General features: G+C 35.2%; 1 protein-coding gene across 1 annotated transcript in view; it reads right to left on the bottom strand.

Annotated features, from left to right (window-relative positions):
• Positions 1–20,911, bottom strand: part of LOC109104035 (regulator of G-protein signaling 7-like) — a 37,501-nt gene that overhangs the window by 12,144 nt on the left and 4,446 nt on the right. Inside the window, exon 3 of the mRNA XM_042743104.1 lies at positions 2,361–2,457. Within this exon, the coding sequence (XP_042599038.1) occupies positions 2,361–2,457 (97 nt within the window). The remainder of the gene's footprint in view (positions 1–2,360; positions 2,458–20,911) is intronic.

Here is a 20,911-nt window from a genome sequence, read left to right as displayed (position 1 = left end):
TATTCATTCATTCATTTTAGTTTTTAATTAAAAATCAGCAAAATGCTGTTTCATCGATGGTAAGAAATGCTTTCAATTTAATTGCCATTAGAATTTGAGAAAAAAAGTTATTTTTGATCTCTACCATAAACTCATAATCAGTGTAAAAATGAGTTAAACCGCACCACAGATGATAATGATAAAGATGAATGACAGAACTGCTGTTTTTCAGTCTTTGTGTCAACAGATGTATTGTTTGAGATATTGTCCATTCAGTATTTTCATTTTGACATTATCTATTCTAAAAAAGCTTTATCTTTTATTCTTCATCTCCACTGCATCTATTCTTTTTGTCCATCACTTCCTATAATTATAGTTCTTTCTTTAGTTTTTATTTCTACATTTTCTCAGACTAATCCTTGTCTCTCTTCCTTGCTAAGCAGCATAACTGTATAAATTTTGTTAAAGGTAAGTACAGCAGTCCTGGATGCTCCAAAGAGGATCTGAGTCTAGCAGAGCTCTGCTGCAGTATTTAGTGGATCAGCAGAATGGTATAATCTTCACCCCTGCGCCCCTAAACCCCTATTTGTCTTATTTTTGTCTCACTCTTGAAGCAACTAAGACGTCAACACCATGAAATATCTACTTACAATAAATTAATGCCTAGAGTAAGGTACACATCTCTATATAAATTATGACAAAAGTCTCATAATTGCTGTAAAAGGGCAAAAAATTCTGTCGGAGCACTGTTTTAAAAGTGAAATGTGATTATTATATAGCTGAAATTATTAAAGCTTAATATTCAGAGTACACCACTGGAAGATTTATATAAAAATCTTCACCTTTCAATGAATAGTTCACCCAAAAATAAAAATTAGCTGAAAATTTGCTCACCCTAAGGCCATCCAAGAAGTAGATACGTTTGTTCCTTCACCTGAACAGATATGGAGTAATTTAACACTATTTAGCACATCACTTGCTCACCAATAGATCCTCTGCAGTGAATGGGTGCCGGCAGAATGAGAGTTCAAACAGCTGATAAAAACTGTACAATAATCCAGAGGTAACTGATAATTTTTCATTGATGGATTGGGAGTCATGTGGATGATTTTTGGATTATTGTGAAGTTTTCATCAGCTATTTGGATTCTGATTCTGTCGGCACCCATTCAATGCAGTGGATCCATTGGTGAGCGAGTGATGTAATGGTAAATTTCTCCAAATCTGTTCTGATAAGGAAACAAATTCATCTACATCTTGGATAGGCTGAAGGTGAGTATATTTTCAGTAAATTTCAGCTATTCCTATAAGTATTACTAACCATTTTACAGTGAATAAAAAGGGTGTTTAATTTAATTTCAATGTTTTGCATTCAAGTATTTTGTTTTCAACCTGGTCACTGCTAAATTAATAAACTGTGAACAGGTTCTTCTGAGAAAAATATTTCCGAGATACCCCTTACCGACCAATCAAATACAGTATTCCCAAAATATGCACAATGCCGCTATTGCCTCAGCCAATCAGCAATGAGAGGCGTGTCCCCAGAGACAACAGAAGCCAAGAGCTTGAGAGACTTTTTAAAGCATAGAGAGGCAGAGACTGGGGTGTTAGAGCTTGAAGCTGGCCTTTTAATGAATCCTCCGGAGGACCGCAGTTAGAGGAACGAAAGAATATTCTTCTGAGAATTTCTCTCTTGCTCTTTCATTCCTAATCCTGCCCTTCTAAAATGGATTATGGCATGTACAGGAGTATAACATTTGCACTCTTCTGATATGTAAATAGTGCAGTCATTATCCAATAAAAATTAAACATTCTAATTATTCTATTTAAATGAATAATGGATCCAATCATTTCTGTCTTTTCTGTAGTTTTCTTTAAAAAGATGTTAAATCGATATTCTTGGTTATGGACCACAGACAGAATACCACAAACAATAATTTCAACTCTTCCCTTCTTTGTTGAAAATTAACTGTAAAATGATGGTTTGTGGCAAATGACAGCATGCCACTGATGTGGTCCATAAACATTAGCTTGAAATTAAGCCAGAATATTCCATTAGCTATGTTTATAATGGCTGTTTCCGGCTGTTACAATAACTATAATGAGTCAAATCTCCTAAACAACCAAATTTGAGCCCTGATCTTTATACCCAGAATTCATTGTGCTTCTCCACCAGAGCAATCCAGACCAGAGACCTTTGACAGAGATCAGGCTATCAACAGAGATCAGTAGACGAAGGGCTCTGGTACTGGCATTGCACTACAGAGTTCTGGCTGAGTTTTCATTGTGCTGGTCTTCAGACTTGCTGTGGGGCACTGGCTCCTGCTGAATACTGCTTTCTCAGCGCCAGCAGTGTATATAAAACAGATGTAGGGGAATTACCAGAGAAGACACTGGGAATCTTGGATAGGAAACTCTTCACTGTACGGATAGGTATGCCATTTTTTTCATCCTGCATCCTGGCAATCACATCCTCCATCTGAACAAGAGAGAGAAAGACACATTAGACTGAAGTAATGAAAACATATGTGCATGTTATTCTCCTGCAACATGGGACAGAAATGAGCATAAAAATCAGTGTCAATATTCTATGAGATGGAAAATATGATTAAAAAAAAAAAAAAAAATCTAATATTTTCATTGCAAATTTGAATTGCATCTAATGAAGCAAAATTTCTTTATACCTTTAATATAGTATAATATAATATATATAAATTAGGTGTATTGACATGGAGACTAGTATGGTGACCCATACTCAGAATTCGTACTCTGCATTTAACCCATCCAAAGTGCACACACACAGCAGTGAACACACACACACAGCAGTGAACACACACCCGGAACAGTGGTCAGCCATTTATGCTGCAGCACCCAGGGAGTAGTTGGGGGTTCGGTGCCTTGCTCAAGGGCACCTCAGTCGTGGTATTGCCGGCCCGAGACTCAAACCCACAACCTTAGGGTTAGGAGTCAAACTCTCTAACCATTAGGCCACGACTTCCCCCTAAATAATATATATATATTATATTATATTATATTATATTATATTATATTATATTATATTATATTATATTATATTATATTATATTATATTATATTATTGTTTGCTAGATTTAAGACTTCATGAATTAATTTATGCATAAATACATAAATGATTTAAACATCCAATCAGGATTCAAACATCCTGAGTAATACAGCCAATCAAAGTAATCCATGAGGCCACAGAGACCTGAGATGACAGCCCACAGGAGGCTTGTCAGAAGGATGCACTCAGCCTTCAGTAAATGAAGTCATTGAATATAACAGCCCTATTTATTAAAGAGAAACCTAGAGCAGAGTGGGACTGATCACGTCACCCGCTCATTGATCCGCTGACATTTGGACTGTTCTCAGAAACGCTCCGAGTGTCTGAGTTAACGAGGCGAGCAGCGTCGCCAGGGAACTCACACTCTGGACATGTGACCGAGTCCTTCACAGCTGCTAGTGACATCATTCCAGCGTAAGACCACATTGAAATCAGGTCAACAATATGCGCCCTGGAGACACCTGACATATGGAGGTGTGTGTGTATGTGTACATATATACAGAAAGTGTTGTTAAAGTATATGAGCTTGTACCCGTGAGTGTTTAGATAGATTGAGAGAGTGAGTGAGTTGTTGCAGTTTCCTCAAGGGAAGGCCCAGTAAACATGCAAAATTACATCAGTGGGCGCTGCAGTGATGCGGAGTGTTTCTTCAGGCTGTAATGCCTTTGGAGAGAATCCTAACAGAAAACCTTGTAAAATTCCCTTGAAAACCGTTATTATGACTCCAGAAATAGCTTTCTTTTTTAATATCTAGAGATGAAATGTTTATGATGGCAGTTACTAACCATCTACAGTGCACACGCACTCACTGAGGGAGGGAAAATTGCACATACACTTTGTCGACAATGCAGACCGGGCTGCAAACAGTGCTAATTTAAGGTAATGAGGGATCTGCGCATTCCACTCACATTCACGACTGTAATAGAAACATTTTAGAGAGAAAGAGGAAGAGAGAGAGATAAAGATAAGCACATCTCAGCTGTATGGTGCAATGGTGTGTGATGATATGAAGTCCCAAAAGCCTCACTGGCATCAGCTGTACTACTGCAGCCAATCTGTGGCCTGAAATTCTTTTAAAACGATGCAGAGATTCACGGGTAAATTTAAACTCTTGACTTTAACTCCTGATTGAACTAAAATTAACTTCAGTGTGGAGGTGGCAGGCATACCAGCGACCAGTAAAATGAATCGTTTATTGAAACTGTTTTAAGTCATACACTGTGCTGTTGCTTTTGTGAATAAAAGATTTGGTTTTAATTGAACACAATATTAAGATTAATATTTTAAATTGTAATAATATTTCACAATATTACAGTTTTAATCAAATAAATGCAGCCTTGGTGAACGTAAGAGATACTTCTTTTAAAAATATTAAAAAAAATTCTTACTGACTATTAGAACAGAATTACAGTATAGCATTAAATAGACTTGTATTACAAAATAGTTTTTTAATAGCTAATAGTTAATTGACTGTAGTAACAGGTGGGCTGTGCTGATTGTGAATTGAAGGTGGTAAACATGAAGATGGTAGCTCAAGCTTCGACAGGAAAATCCCTGATTATGGAATATACATATGGTCAGTGTGCATGATTAATTGATAGTTCTAATATAACAAGCAGCACACCTGAATCATTCACAAAGACACTCCACTCAAAACAAAATGTCCTCTGGCAGTATATCTCCAGGGATCACACATCTGTGGCTGTAGCCAATCACAGAACAGACTGATAAAAGCCAATAAGACCAGTTGCCCAGAAGAGAGATATCAAATGCAAATTGAGTCAAAGACCAAAGCACACCATGTGCACTACAAAATATTTTTAGATATTTTCTGATCTCTGAAGCAAACATTTTAATAAACCCTGAGGCTAAAATGCTGGCTAAATAAATAGAAAAAAATAAAATAAATAAAATAAAATAGATTCACACCTGAATCTGAGGCTAAAGTATTGGCTAAATAATAGGGGGAAAAAAAATATTAAAATAAATAAATTCACACCAGAATTTAAAGCGCAACTGAATGCATTTGACTTTTTTTTAATCCCGACTATAAATGCATATTTTTGTTTGCAGTGAATTTGAGCAGACAGTAGCTGCATGTCACAGTGCCTGCAATATACAGTATATACCACTTCACACACTTGGAAATTATGGCCAACTCAATTATGCATATAATAAATGACTTAAGCTTTGTCACTGACTCGTGGCAGACTGTGTCCTGTCCTCATTACTGACACATCTTAAAATATATTATATTAACAGTCCTTGCATACCAAAGTAATTGCCTCATCATGTCCTATATGAAGACATTTCAACGTTTATTTTGGGTCTGATCTCAACTGCACAGCAGTCATCTGGTTTCACACTCTTCAGTGAAGATTTTCATTTGTCATGTGTCCAGTACAAAACAAGAAAAATCAAGAGATTTTATTTACTGTCCAGTTTAAACATCTTATTATAAACCTAAAACTTATGTTAGATCAGTTTCAGGTATCAGGTAGTATTAGGCAGCGTGACAATGATAATAATATACATTTTTTTGAACGTTGAAAGCAACAGAATGTTTTTTTCTTTCTTTTTTTTTTAAATTGTAAGATTTCACAATGTTACTGTTTTACTTTATTTTGATCAAATAAATTCAGCCTTGGTGAAAATAAAATAAAATAAAATAAAATCTCCAAACCTTTGAATGGTTATGTATATAATTGTAATACCATGATACTTCTTTGTTATTGTGCGCTAATAACATATGGCAACTTGAGACATAGAATAGAAAATCCGGATACAAAGCCAAGTATCTCTAATATCACAGCCAATATATCAAATGGGGATCACATCAAAGAATCCTTATTCATCAAGCACAAGTGTGCACTTACAAAAAACAACAACAAAAGGCTTCATCCAAAATCTTCCATACCAGCTAATTAATAGATACAGACACAAAGAAAAACACTCACACACATAATCACACCTCCTCTATGTTTAACCCTGTGACCCTGAGCTCTGATATCCCATGTGACACCACTTCTCTCTCTCTGTAGCAGACAGCAGGAGTGTAGAGCGCTGGTGACAGCACAAGTGTCTTTTCATGATTATTTTGTATCAGAGAAGAGAGGAAGTCTTAGTGGTCGGACGTAGACAAGGTTATTGCAGGAATGACATGAATTTTAGATCTCTTCTGCTAACCCCCCCACCATTCCGCTCTCCCTGTCTCTCATTTTGCAGCCTCCCCCTTTTCTGTTTCTTAGGCAACCAGAGTGATGATGACATCATATACATATGTCAGCCTGGGAAGAGACAGAAAGAGAGTGATTTAGATGTCTTTAAGTGTATGTGTTAGACACGTTAGAGAAAGGAAAACAGACAAGAACAATAAACAAGATGTTCTAACATATGAGTCATACAGCTGCTGTGGCAGAAACTGTCACTCACTTTAAGATGGTAAATAGTCAAATTGTTGTGTACTTACACTACCGTTCAAAGGGTCAGTAAGATTTTTATTATTATTATCATTATTTTAAGAAATTATTACTTTTATTCAGCAAGGATCCTTTAATTGGATTAAAAGTGACAGTAAAGACATAAATAGATGTTACAAGTTTTCTATTTAAAATAAACACTATTCTATTGAACTTCCTATTCATTAACAGAACAACGTTTTCAACACTGATAAAAAATTGTGAATTAGCATATTAGAATGATTTCTGAAGGATCATGTGACACTGAAGACTTGAGTAATGGTGATGAATATTCAGTTAAATGTCATATAAATTGCATTTTAAAACATATTAAAAAGAAAAGTTATTTTAAATGGTCATGATATGTCACAATATTTCTGTTTTTACTGAACATTTATCAAATATAAATCAATAGAAAAATCTTACCAACCCACATTTTTATACAGTGGTGTATATAGACAAAATGTTTTGAAAATCATTTTTGGAATATGTGACTGTATAATTACTATGTTTAAATTAGTTTAAATTCGTAGTTAATGGGAGCATGAAAATATGCATGATACTTTTCCATAATGTAAAAAAAAAAAATAATAATAACTGTGTTGTCTTTGTGTTTTCTAAATGATGTTAAACAGAAATAAACAATTTAATAATTTTGCTTGAACTTGAACTAAAAGGACTTTTAAAGGTAATTTCTTTGGCTAAAGGTCATGTGTGCTAAGGGGGAACGTGATTTTCTACATTATATATTTTTAAAGTACATAAAATCCATAAAAAACCCTATATGATTAAAGCCACACTACTGCAGATTTTTTGGGTTAAAAATGAATGCAATTCCCTTGAGGGAGTACATATCTGATGATTTGATTATTAACGTTAACCATGGGAAAGTGACAAAACTGACAGGAAAAAAACTTTTATGCTTTATTGGATAGGACAGTAGAGAAATGACAGGAAAGTTTCGGGCAGAGAGAGAGGGAAGCGGGATCAGCAAAGGACCTCGAGACAGGAATCGAACTCAGGTTACCACAATCACAGTTGCGCTATACATCGCCGCACTAACCATGAGGCTATTGGTGCTGACATAACTTGCAATTTTATGTTTTAACCAAGAAGGGCAATAGGGTTTCTAAATTTTCACAGCACATATGAAGTAGCAAAATAATAGGGTAAAGACTGAAAAATTTCAGTTTTGGAAAGAAAAAAAATACGGAAATGCCTGATACTCAATTAATCTGTAAATTATTTGATTGGTCAATTAACTGTATAGTGTGCACAGTGCTCACCTTCAAATAATGTATTTGTTGTGCTATTTATTGTGCACCATTCCCACCTGAGCATGCAGTTCAAGTTTGAAGTACCACTTAAAATCCTACAAAGACCCGGTTGCTACCATAGGCAATGCACTTCACCTAAACAAGTGGCACAGAATGAGTCAGGAGTCGTTCACACTGGACAGGGCAAAACATAGTGCAGGGGTCTTTCAAAGTCGACCCACTTTAAAACACAGCACTTCTGCTGAAGCAGCAGAAGATACTAGAAAAACAGTGAAACTCACTGAATGTCTGCCTCGAACAGACAGACAAACTTCCATTGAGAGGCTTATGTTCAATGAATTGGATATAAACTAAATATTTATTTCTAAAGTGTTTACAACATCTATTGATTGATTAATTTGTCTGCCACAGTCTAGTATAATGTAAAGAATATCTGAAATATATTTCAGATGTTTATGTCCTTTTAAAATAAACTTGCCCTTCAGCAATTTACAACAAATACATAACATTACTCTCTATATTTGGCCTTCTATCTTTCGTCTTCCATCTGCATGAGAGTAGAGACCAAAGGTATGAGTGCCCTTTCACAGAAAAATCACATGAATATTCAATACAGCATTACACATAATTGAATATTCAACATCAGAGAGAGTACTGCTCAGTTATTCACTGAGAACATGATGTGGTCCTCAGCATAAGAGAGCACACTATCTGCTAAGAGAGATGACACACACACACACACACCTAAAGTTTCCAACCGATTCAGTGGCTTTGAAGTCTTGCTCCAGTCCTGCACACACACACACACACACACACACACACACACACACACACACAAGCTGATTCATTCACACTTGCTGTGCGCTCACACACAAAAGGCCACACATTCTGTCATGAGAACACAAATGTGCACAAAACAAACAAACACTCACACACTCGCTATCAAACGGGTAGGAGGACATTAATTCAGTGTTAAACTCACCTGCGAGCTAAAATCAGACTTTCATATGACCCTGATCCTTCCAATGTAGTGTTGTGCATTCCTTTCGTTCTCACATACACAAATGCGTGTACACAAAAAAGCAAACACATCCATGCTCATGCTATACACACATACGCTCTTTCCACTTTCTGTACACAAAAGAGTGTTTTGTAAAAGACCATCCCAAAAGCTGCAGTGCATTCTCCATTATGCATAATATAAATCAAATCATATTTAGTAGCTAATGCTTCACCCACACACACACAGCTTGAGGATGCCCTTTAAAGGGTGCCACTGTATATCTCTCTCTCTCCCACACACACAAACAAACACACACAAACACAAGCTTCTGTCAGGGAGTTTTTCCTAACAGCGTCCTTCTCTTTGGACTAAAAATGCTGAACAGGAAAATTATGTTTCACTTCCAAAAAAGCATGATGATATTAATTTTGGAATTGGTACACATTTTACACATGGTACAGACAAAAAAGTATCAAAAACGACCATGGTTCTTCTAGCATCGAATTTTAGACTTGTTTCATAGTAATATATTAGAGTTTTTGGATGTACCTTGCAGTACATGCATAAATACCATGGTAAATAAATTTCAGTACCATGTTATATATCAAAGTACCATGGTATTGCTAACTGATACCAGCACTGTTTAATGGTACCACCAGAGTGATTTTTTGTAAGGGTACCATACATGTACTGTATTTTTTTTTTCTAAATTTCAGATGGAATTTCAATGTACCAGAAATATAATATGGTATTTGAACATGGTAATCATACGGTACCATATAAAATACCAAGTAATTAACATCTAGAACAATCACTCAGGTCATTTTCCTCAACAACATCTTTGACTTTGAGCTCCAAAATGCTAAACAGGTAAATGGCGAGGAGTCATTTACAAAAAAAGCCATGGTATTAACTTTAGACATTGTACTATGGTAGTACCATGTTTTTGTCTAAATGTAAGATGGTAACATGCCAATTAAAGTAACACAAACACCATGGAATTGAGTCTTAATATGGTAATCTTTCAGTATCAGTTACCACAGTGCTACCATCTGGTTACATCACCCTAAGTAGTTTTTCTTGTGTCTGCATCTTTGTGTTCTAATTATGATGAATAGGGAAAATATAATGTGTAATTTGCAATACTAAGGTAGCCCTGATGCAAATACCATGGGATCCTGTATATTAAAATACCATCTGATTATATGGTACCACAAAAGCCTTTCTGTTACACATACAGTGAACAGTGAAGCAAATACAGCAATACAAGCAAACAAGGATACAATACTCAACAATTAGCCAATTATCTCACTTCATCTGTAGTTTTCACACACACCTCCTCATTTTGGCTGTACTGGTGATACTGTATATCACACTACTGAAAGTGTTCAGCGCTCCAGTAAAATCCTGCTCTCAGCCTCAATCTAATAATTAGTTATATCAAAATTTGTAACAGGTTTTATGTAATATGCTTGGCTGAAATAATCATCATCTCTGGAGGTGGAACCGTGTGCTAAGGAATTAAGGCCAAGCGCAGACAGACTTAAAGGGCAGCCCTATTCATCCCTTCCTCGTTCTCTGTTTTGCGTATTTTTGTGTGCATGTGCTTGTGAATTTGCGGTTTTCTGTGATTGCATGTGTGTGTGCGTGTGTTTCTATGAGAGCATGTGTGGGAGGGATTTTAGTGGGTGTTCTGACTCAGCTCTGGAAGAGTACGATTCCGCAGAAAATGAATCTGACCACCCACCTGCTGCCTTTTACCAAACAATTTCACACACACACACACATAAATACAAACACACACAAACTCAAATGCACACTAATTTAGAGCGTTGAAATAAATATGGCTCATAATAACCTGCTTTTGTGTGTTTCTCCACGGCACTTCGCTGACATTCAGCATTTGAAAATGATCACGACAACACCACTAAATACTTCTATATATAATTGTTTATGTGATTAGAACGATTTGTGAGTATGGGTCACCATACTTGGCTGAATGTCACTTTCTGGTTCCACTTTATATTAAGTGGCCTTAACTACTTACATAAAAAAATAAGTACAATGTACTTATTGTAATGTATTGCAAAACACTTGCTGCAAAATATGGGTAAGGTTAGGGACAGATCGATCAAACTATGTAACATATTTTTAAGAATTTTGGCCATGGATATTTTTGCTAATATGTCAAAAATGTTTAAGGCAATATTTTAAAGCACTTTAAACATTTTCTGAACACATGAGCAAAGAAGTGTTAAAATTATTCACAGCAGTAAGCAGATTTTGAAGCCAAATATTTTCCCAACGGCGTCACTAAAGTTTAAAATTGGAACAATTTGAACTCTGGGTTAAAATGTGTCCTTCTATGACAAACAAGGTAAACACAGGGAGAAAAGGAGCAGATAAATAATGTCAGGCATTTGTAACATGACGTGTCCTCTTAAATAAAACAACATTCAGGACATGGAAAAATGGAGGGGGAAAAGAGGGCATGAAGAAACAGATAGAGAGAGAGATGTGCAAATACAAGGAAATAACATAAGTAGAGGAGAGAAGGATGAATGGAAAAAAACTGAGAAATTTTGTTAAAAAAAAGCAGGAGTGAGTGTGGACTATTTTTAGCCCAAAACCTCTGGCCCTTCGTATTCACACATGTGTCCTGAATAACAACAAGGCATTTGGAGACTTTGTCCTCACTAGCTGGATGCCACTGTGATAAGCTTTAAGCTTACACCAACTGAGAATAATTATTATGAGGAAAATTATGTTTATTAATGTACTGGTACAGCCAGTATGTGTAGAGCCATTTCCACTTTCAATATGTTAGCATTAATAAATTATAGCAGTTATAGACTAAAGACCTTGACCACTCACTGTAACAGCAAAAGAACGCCTTATTACTTTCATCCAGTGCTTGTTGAAAAGAATGGAGACCAGATGAAATGCATACAAATGACCTGCTCTCAGTTAGGCTGCTCTGGAGGTATTTAATAAGCCACAACACTGTCATTAAACACTATCCATCCACTGGCCTTGAGACAAATCCTGTGAACCGCACACATTTAGCAAAGCCGCACAGTGTGTAGCAGCCACATAAAAGCTTTCAAATTATCAAGCCTGAAAGAAATGAAATATTATAGTGATTTTGTAGGTACGCCTGCAGTAATTGTAATGAGCCAAATGTAATGAGTCAGTCACTTAAAGCAGGGGTTGTCAAACTAGAGTCCGGGGAACCCCAGGGGGGCCACAAAGAAATAATCTGAAGAGTTCAGAGAAAAATAAATACAAAACAAAATAAATACAAACAAAAGGATACAACAAAACGAAGCAAAAAACAAAATACAGAACACAAAACAAAAGGCAGCGGCTATTTGAAAATAGCAGTATTTTTTAGCGATATGCTATTTACACTGTGCAAATAGCTATAGATTCTATTTACACTATGTGAAAATAGCAGGATTTTCTGCCATTTATGCTACTTATTACAAATAGTGGCAATTATCTGCACCTCATTATTGTAGTACATTATGAAAAGTATGCAATAATAACGTATTGAGTGAAAATTATAAAGTTAATTCAAATTAATAAATGGATGCCACTTTATTGGGACAATAAAGACCACCCTAAACCTACCCGATACGTAATTTTCAACTTTTTGATTATTTCCTCCACTTTTATTGAAAATAAATGCCTTTCTGATGTGATATAAGATTTGATAAAACAAAGATCGACAAAAGCCGGCTTCGAACTCTGGTCGATTTTTGCAAAAAGACTACGGTATGTGCTTTAACATCCACACCACTGGAGCTGATGTGTGACAAGTGTCTTTTGTAGTGTTGATTACCCTAATCAGACACTGCTGGGCAGAGTTAGTTTAAATATCCTCTGCCAACAAGGTGTCCTATTTACACTTAAACAAAATCTGGGTAGGTGAAAAAAGCCAAAGCAAAGCAAAGCAAAGCAAAGCAAAGCAAAGCAAAACAAAACAAAACAAAACAAAACAAAACAAAACAAAACAAAAAACAAATGAAGCAATTAATTAATTAAAATAAAATAAAATAAAATAAAATAAAATAAAACCATCATAACCATCATATCTGGGACAGTGCCAACAAAAATATGATTTTTACAAAAATATTTATCTTTAAGTAATTTCACAGTGGCAAAAAATGAATGGTCCAAAATATTGGTATTTTACTTTGTTTCTAAAATATTATGTAATATTTTGACAGGTTTGATGACCGGTTTAACGTGATTCAACATTTTCACATATGCTCTTTCTCTTCTCTTGTTGATAATGTCTGATGTATTAAACTTTGACTTGTGTTAACAGCCACAGTAAAGCACACCTGCTGTTTCTCAACAAAGGTGTCAGAGACACTGAGCAAAAAAAATCCAGAACAGGCTGGCAGTTAGCGGATGCTCTAGGAGCTGAAACCGATAGAGGAGTGAAAGGTAAGATGATGAGGATTCCTGAGGTTACTCAGGAATCCTCATCACAGAACAAGAAGTATCAGTGCAGACAGGCAGGGCTTGGGGGACATTTACATTACTGTGGATTTTAGGCTGTGGAAACTGGAAAAAAGTGTAGGTCTGTAGCTGTGGAGAGAACAATCAATTGAAGCAATAAGCGTCCCCTCGCCTCCTTCTTCTTCTGTCTGTTTCTTTTTCCCTTTTTGCTGTTCTCGCCAGCTCTCTCTCTGGAGGCTCGGTGTGTGATGTATGGGACAACATTCATTGCAATGCTGTGAGAGTTACCCTCAAAGCAACCAAACCGATAATGAAACACTCAGCTCGCGTTTCTTCTCCTGTAATACACCACAGCTGCAAGTTGTCTCAATGTCGTCAATGCAGGTTCACACATTTGGGATTCATGTTCTAAATGATATCTTCACTATTATAGTAGCAGGCACAGAAATATAAAACATAAGATTTAAAATATGGCACAATGATTGTGGAAGTGTCATGCACACCTGCAAAACAGGAGGCTGTTTACACCTTCCGCAGACATATTTCAGTGACCTGAAAGAGCTTTAACTAGAGACAAAGAAGTCATGTTAAAATGATAAACAACTAATGCAATAGTGAGTGGAACACAGCCATCTGAGAAAGACGAAACTGCACCACTGGACATGAAGAGTCGATTAATGCAACTCGTAAGTTCTACAAATCATGTGTGTAGTTGAAGTTTCCAGTATGCAAGGACTGTTGGATCAATGCATTGTCTTTGCATTGAATTTCACGTTCCATCCAAGTAGACTGAAGGATTGCTTCTGTCTGCATTTTATTCGTTTATTCAATTTAAACATGTGCACATACAGTGCTGTGTAAAAGTAAACATACTCCATGAAAAAATAACCTAAATTTAATATTAGGGCATACAGATATTGGATTGACATTGAACCAATGACAACAGAAAAACATCAATATCACTTAACAAATGGCATGGAATGTTATTGAATTTATTTATTTATATTTATATTACAAAATTATTTATGGTAAAACATATTTTCTCATTGGATCCTAAACCAGTGTTCAGTTGTGAAATATTATATACTGATATTTGCTTATTTATTTTTTTCAAAGTTTTTAATGGCAAAAGATGTTTTTGGGTCCAAATGGTGTAGTAGTTATGAATTCTACTAGCACAGGCTAACAAAGCCAAGCCAACTAGCAAAACCTTGACTAAATAGTTTGGACTAGAGACAAAAATCCACATACTGGCACGCTGAAAATGGGCTAACAGAGCAGCACTTCAGATACTTTCTAGTTATGTTTTAAAACAACATGTGAGGTGATGCTGACTTTCATCTTTGCTTTGAAATTATTAGAGACTCTCATAACCTTACATTAAAAGGTGCACTGAGAAATCAGCAGTGAAATTAATTAATCCAAACCCCAGTCAGCAGTGCAATAACGTGCTAACGGCTTTCCACACTCAAGAACGTCTTGTGCCAGTGAGTCATTTCATCTCCTGCCTGACAACTCAGCTTTTCTTCATGTTGTACTGCCAACACAGGAAGAGCTGATCATAGGCAGGATCTAAGTATGTTGAAGAAAACACAGTGACACATAAAGGAAACAGCAGAGAAAGAGAAAGAGAAATGTGAGGTTAAGAATTTCAAGTTTAACAGAAAAGATGATAGTGAGAAGATGGAAAAGCCAGGCTGTTCCAAGGGAAGGGATAAAAGGCTAGGAATAAGAGAAGAGGGTGGAGAGATGGATCAAAGTAAACGTAAGGAAATGATGAAGAACAAGGATAATGGATACAGACTAGAAATGTCAATGTGCTTGCCTTTTGCTTTATATCATCTTTACTTTGCCTTTAATGCCTAAAAATACAATAAAAACCACTGAACAGTCAGACCTCGGTACACATAGGAGCCTTAGCGCTCAGGTAGGGATGTCCATGAGCAGGTTTTGTTTAAGCATGTATCTTGTCTGATCCCATTCCAATAGCTTCACCCTCCCAATATGTTCATGGTACAATATGTATTGTACTTTCCAATAAAAGCATTCATAAAAGCCCATAAATACAGTCTGTAAAAAATAATAAGTCTAATAAAAATAAATAATGAAAATAAAATAATAAGTGGAAAAAAATAATTTTTTAACTGATTAACTTTATCTACTATACTGTACTAGACTAGACTAGACTAGACTAGACTAGAATAGAATAGAATAGAATAGAATAGAATAGAATAGAATAGAATAGAAGATTCGGTGTCCGAATGTATGTATTCACTGCATTGGAGTTGGGTGATGTCTACCAAATTAGCATCAGATGCTTCAGAAAGTGAAACATCGCACTGGACGATATCATGGGGGGGGGGGGGTGATATCAGTTCACTACATGGCCATATGCCAAAACATCGAAAACAATTATACAATTAAAAATATAACATTCTCATTTTACACAAGATATATTTGTCTTCATCTCATCAGCAATTTCAATTGTGGCACACTCTCCAGCAGCTGACCACTAACACCATTTCTACACCAGACGCAAGTGGCACGATGTGATGGGACAAAACTATTTTGGTTTAAAAACAGCCGCTAACCAATTAGGAAAATATCAACAGGGACAGGCTGCATGAAATCCCCAAAACTACACAAAGTAAAAGAAAACACAACCAACACTGCATTAAATACAGGTTCACTTACAGGGAGGATAAAGTGGATCATTGCCTGAAGAGAGTATGAAACCATTAAAATTCACTGGGCATTTAGAAAGCAAACAATATAGATAAGCAATAGAATAAAAAATATTGGTACTGTTTTGCATCAACATATAATACCTAATGTAAAATCTTTTAAAGATGCTGGAGCAAAACCAGTTGAGAACATCAGAGGCTCATGATCTTAGCAAGCAGAAAAAAAATGATTAGCAGCAGTGATGGCAGTGAGATCAGACGGAGAGGGCAGAATGAAAAACATGAATGAAGAGAGTGAACGGAGGGAGTGTAGGTTACTGGAGACTTCCGTTTCATATAAGAGCTTTAATATGTGAGAAACAGGATTGAATGTCTCTGTGGAGGTGATAAGAAAGAAAGGGAAGGGAGAGATGTACAACAGGCTGAACAGCCTAATACATGTGTTCAAGACGAGCTGGCCAATGAGGTTGCAAGGTATGCCTGATTTTCAAAATGCTGAGGAAAAAAACAGTATGTTATATAACTATTCGGTGCTAAAGCATTAGGAAATGAGAACATCATATGCAGCATAAACTGGAAAAGCCCTCAGAGACTACTTGAGTGTATGCAAAGAACAAATCTTATTTATATGATTACTGTGGGTGAATAAATTGCTTTGGTGCATTAAAAATTATCCAAGTTGCTTTAAATCGCTCCCTGTTATGGTTAACCTACAGGTCACCTTTTCAAACACTTCACAAGATGAATGTGATTAACTACTGTAGTCCTAATAGCCTGTTGGAGGAAAACTTATGCACGTTAAATGACACCTTAGAGAACAATTTAACTCAGATGCAGAAATATCTTCCCAAGCATTACTTAACATGTATTTGTGTCTATAGTATATCATATCTTTAAATTAAATCTATTCATGTTTTAATAACAGAGTAAATCCATCCCTAAAAGAAATGCTCAATTTCAAGGTAGGATTTCACAGACTAAATAAATAATCAATAACCAAAATAAATAAATCTAAATAAACTACAATTATAAATATAAGTAATAATTATAATAATTATAAAATGTATAAATAAATGAATATTAATTAATTAAATATTTTAATAATTCTAAATTAATTATAATAATTATAAATAATAATTATAAAATACATGTATTAAAAATAAATAAGTAAATACATAAATTATTAACAATAATAAATATAAATAATAATTATAAAATGTATAGACAGACAGACAGACAGATAGATAGATTATAATAATTATAGATAGATAGATAGTCTACAGACAGACAGACAGACAGATAAATAAAGATTATTTGAAATTAACATAGTTACACTGGTAATAAAATATCTTATCAAACTAGAAGCTTTCCATGAAGTTTCAAGAATGTGTAAGTTCTTAGTATCAATCTTTCATTATAACTAGGATTCGTTAAGATTCTAGACTCTGAAACAACTTTCTTTTTCAACTGACATCACCAAGCCTACTTTTTTGTTCATATGACTAGATTAGGTCAATCTATATTCTGTTTCACTTCACTTCATGAAATACATTACATTATGGAAATAAACACATGAAAACACATCATCCAATTAAGACATCAAAAGCTTTGCTCTAACTTTCCAGGGTTAAATTATTTTAATTTTGAATCAAGCTGCCATAAATCTAGCCAAATAAACAACTGTCTATTTGCCTCCTGAGGGCTACAACAACAGACGAGACTTAATTGAGTGACGTGCCCATCTGATTGTCTCTCTGTTAAGAAGCAAAGACTCATGTATGAATATTGAAGTCTTCTGGCTGACTGACACTCAATATGACACGGATCGTTTATGCAGTCAGACCTTCCTGCTGACAGCACTGTTAGGACACTCACTGACATCTATGACCCTTATTAGCATTCAATGGACACAACTCAAAACAATTTGATACAAACAAACACACAGATCAGTATATAGATAAAACAGGTCTATACACACTCTCATGAAGATTAAGGGTAAGGCATGTTGCATCACTGATATATATATATATATATATATATATATATATATTATTTAAACCTGCAAATAAACCTGGAAAATGTACAATTATGAACATTTAATGAGTTCATGCAGCTCAAGTTTAGCTGTCATTAAAGCAGAAATAAGACATTAAGACATAATGTTTTAAACTTCCTACTGTATAAGCATGATTATATTTAGCACAAATGCTAACTTACCAAATTCTTGAAGTGTCAATTTAATTAATTTTCATTAACACAGGCACAGCTCAGCTATACTGAAATAATTATAGCAATATGTAAAAGTGTGATATAAGCACTGAATCCACAAGAAACTCAAAAGCTGATCATTTATGACAGGCATCTTCACCTCACAGCAACTGGCTGGCTACCAATGATTTTCCCCTCTCAAATTGCACATTTCCCAACTTATTGATGATCTCACCACTTGCTCCACTCTGCTGTCAATCCCATAATGCCACTCAAGTCTGCTGCTTGGCTCCCACAGAGAAAGAAATGAAAGCCTCACTCATGCTCTGCCCTCTCCACTCCAGAAGACAAGAGAAGCAGCATCACGTTAATTGAATAAATAAAACATATAATTTTCAAACCCTATGTTTTCCAGACTTCCAGATAGAAATTTGTAGAAATATGTATTTCTTTGTATCTTTATATCTTTGTAGACTGAAAAAAAACAACAACAACAGGTACTCAACTATTTTCATAATCAACAAGTCAGGCTGACAGTAATTGTCTTAAAATGTATTGAAAGTGGTCAACCTATTGGAAAAGTGGTGCTGTAATGCTTGTAGTGGCAGGGCTTTAAAGTTAATTAAATTAAACATAAGATGCAACTTCTCAGGCAGAGTTAACTGTCGTCAGTGATTCACTGCATTTGGCACAATGCTCTGTGAAAAGTTGCATCTCTACAGTCATTCCCTTTAAAGCACCACTGCTAAAAATATTATAGACAAGTCAATCTACTAGTCTGTCGTATGACTTGATTGACATTGTTGAACAAATTCTTCAATACATCACAGCTAAACAAATATGAATACCTACTTTTACAATGGTCTATTTTGTGGCTCTTATACTGCATAAAAAAAAGTATGCATTAAAATTTCATTCAAAAATTATGCATTTATTACCGTTCAAAAGTTTGGGGCCAGTAAGATTTTTATTTTTACTTTTACTCTGCTAGGACACATTTAATTGATCATTAATTGTCAGTAAAGCCATGTATAATACTTCAAACGATTTCTATTTAAAAAAATGCTGTTATTAAGTTATTAAGCAGAACAACTGCTTTCAGCATTCATAATAATAAGAAATATGATACAGCACATTAGAATGATTTCTGAAGGATACAGATCTTTTAAATTGTAATCATATTCTCACAATGTTACATTTTACTGTATTTTTTGTTAAATAAATACAGCCTAAAAGACTTTTTTGAAAAACACAAAAAAAATCTTACAAACCCTAAACTTTTGATTGGTCATGCATATGTAAATTTGGTGCATAAATACTGCATTAAAAATATGTATATGCATGCTTGGAAGTGGGAAAGGAAATGCACATGAGTGTGTCAAACAAGCACACACACAGTACAAAAAGCATCAACTAAGACCTAGAACAGTCAAAAGAACATATGACGTTAAGTGTGATAATAAGAGAAGCTGGCACATCCGCTTAAGTGTCAGTCACGCAACATGGTTTTGAGTCTAAAAATTCCTCCAAGAGACAATTCCTCATTTCTATCTCATTCCCCGCTACAACCCCCGCTAACAGCACATATGTTACCACTCTCAAAACCATACTGACGTAACAGCCGGAAGAGCGTTAAGATAGCACACGATGAGTCATAATAGTCTGTCACCGATGGCAACTCCACTCAGGGTCACGGACCACCAATGAAGGATGTGCATTCCTCAAATCAAGAAGAAGGGATAAGAAAAGACAAGCCATTCAACGCTCGATTAAGTCAACCCTGTTTCACATACTTTATGGAGGCCCGCATGAAAAATGGAGCTGTTCTGTGCTGGGTTTGGCCAAGATACTGTAGTAGTCCCTCAACAAAGGGTGTACAGTGTGATAAAAAGAGAGGCATGCTGGTCTGGATGTGAATTATGCATGAGAAGAAGGCAGAAGTGGAGATGGTCATGTTGGAACAGATTGGTGTCTCCATCAGCTAAAAGAGATTTTATATTCACCAGTAGCAGTTTGTGTGACTGGGCATTTTCAACACAGTGTGATAGCTGGAAAGTCTAAAGCTCCTTTTCCTAGAAGAAAATGGCATTTTCTGAGCTTCTTTTAATGCGAGAAATTTATGCTGCCCTTGGGCTTTAAACAACAGCTTAAGTGCCTTAGGAGCACCACAATATATATGTGTGTTTTTATGTTTATGAGCCTATACATTTGCCTGGGTGTATATATTTCTATATATTTAGCTATGAGTGTGCTTGTCAATTGTTTTGTCCATGGAAAATGAAGAAACATTTTGGATTAACTCTGTGAAAGCCCTTGACAGCCATTATACAGTAGACTTACATATTCTTGAAACATAATTGAAATGGCTTAGAAACGACTCTGTAGCTTAACAGTCCATGCTTCCTGAGTGTTTTAGACAAAAAGAAAATAACTGAGATTTTAGAAATCTTACTGCAAATGTCTAATTAAAGTAAACATAAAACAGTCTATCATAATATTATTTAACATCACCAAATCAAACATATTAGCTCACACCAACAAATAAAAATTATTTATTAAACATAATTAAAAAATATTAAAAAGGGAGATCAGATAATATAGAAAGTTCAAAAGAACAGCATTTATTTGAAATATTTTGTAATATTACAATATTGTCACATAATTTAATGCATACTTGCTAAATAAATGTAATAATTTCTTCTAAAAATTTTCACTGCTCACAAACTTTTTATTGGTAATATACATAATGAT

This window comes from Cyprinus carpio, chromosome B17, assembly GCF_018340385.1.
Source record: "Cyprinus carpio isolate SPL01 chromosome B17, ASM1834038v1, whole genome shotgun sequence".
Lineage (NCBI taxonomy): Eukaryota > Metazoa > Chordata > Actinopteri > Cypriniformes > Cyprinidae > Cyprinus > Cyprinus carpio.
Note: the sequence above shows the minus strand (reverse complement) of the source record. Positions and strands in the feature narration are given on the sequence as shown.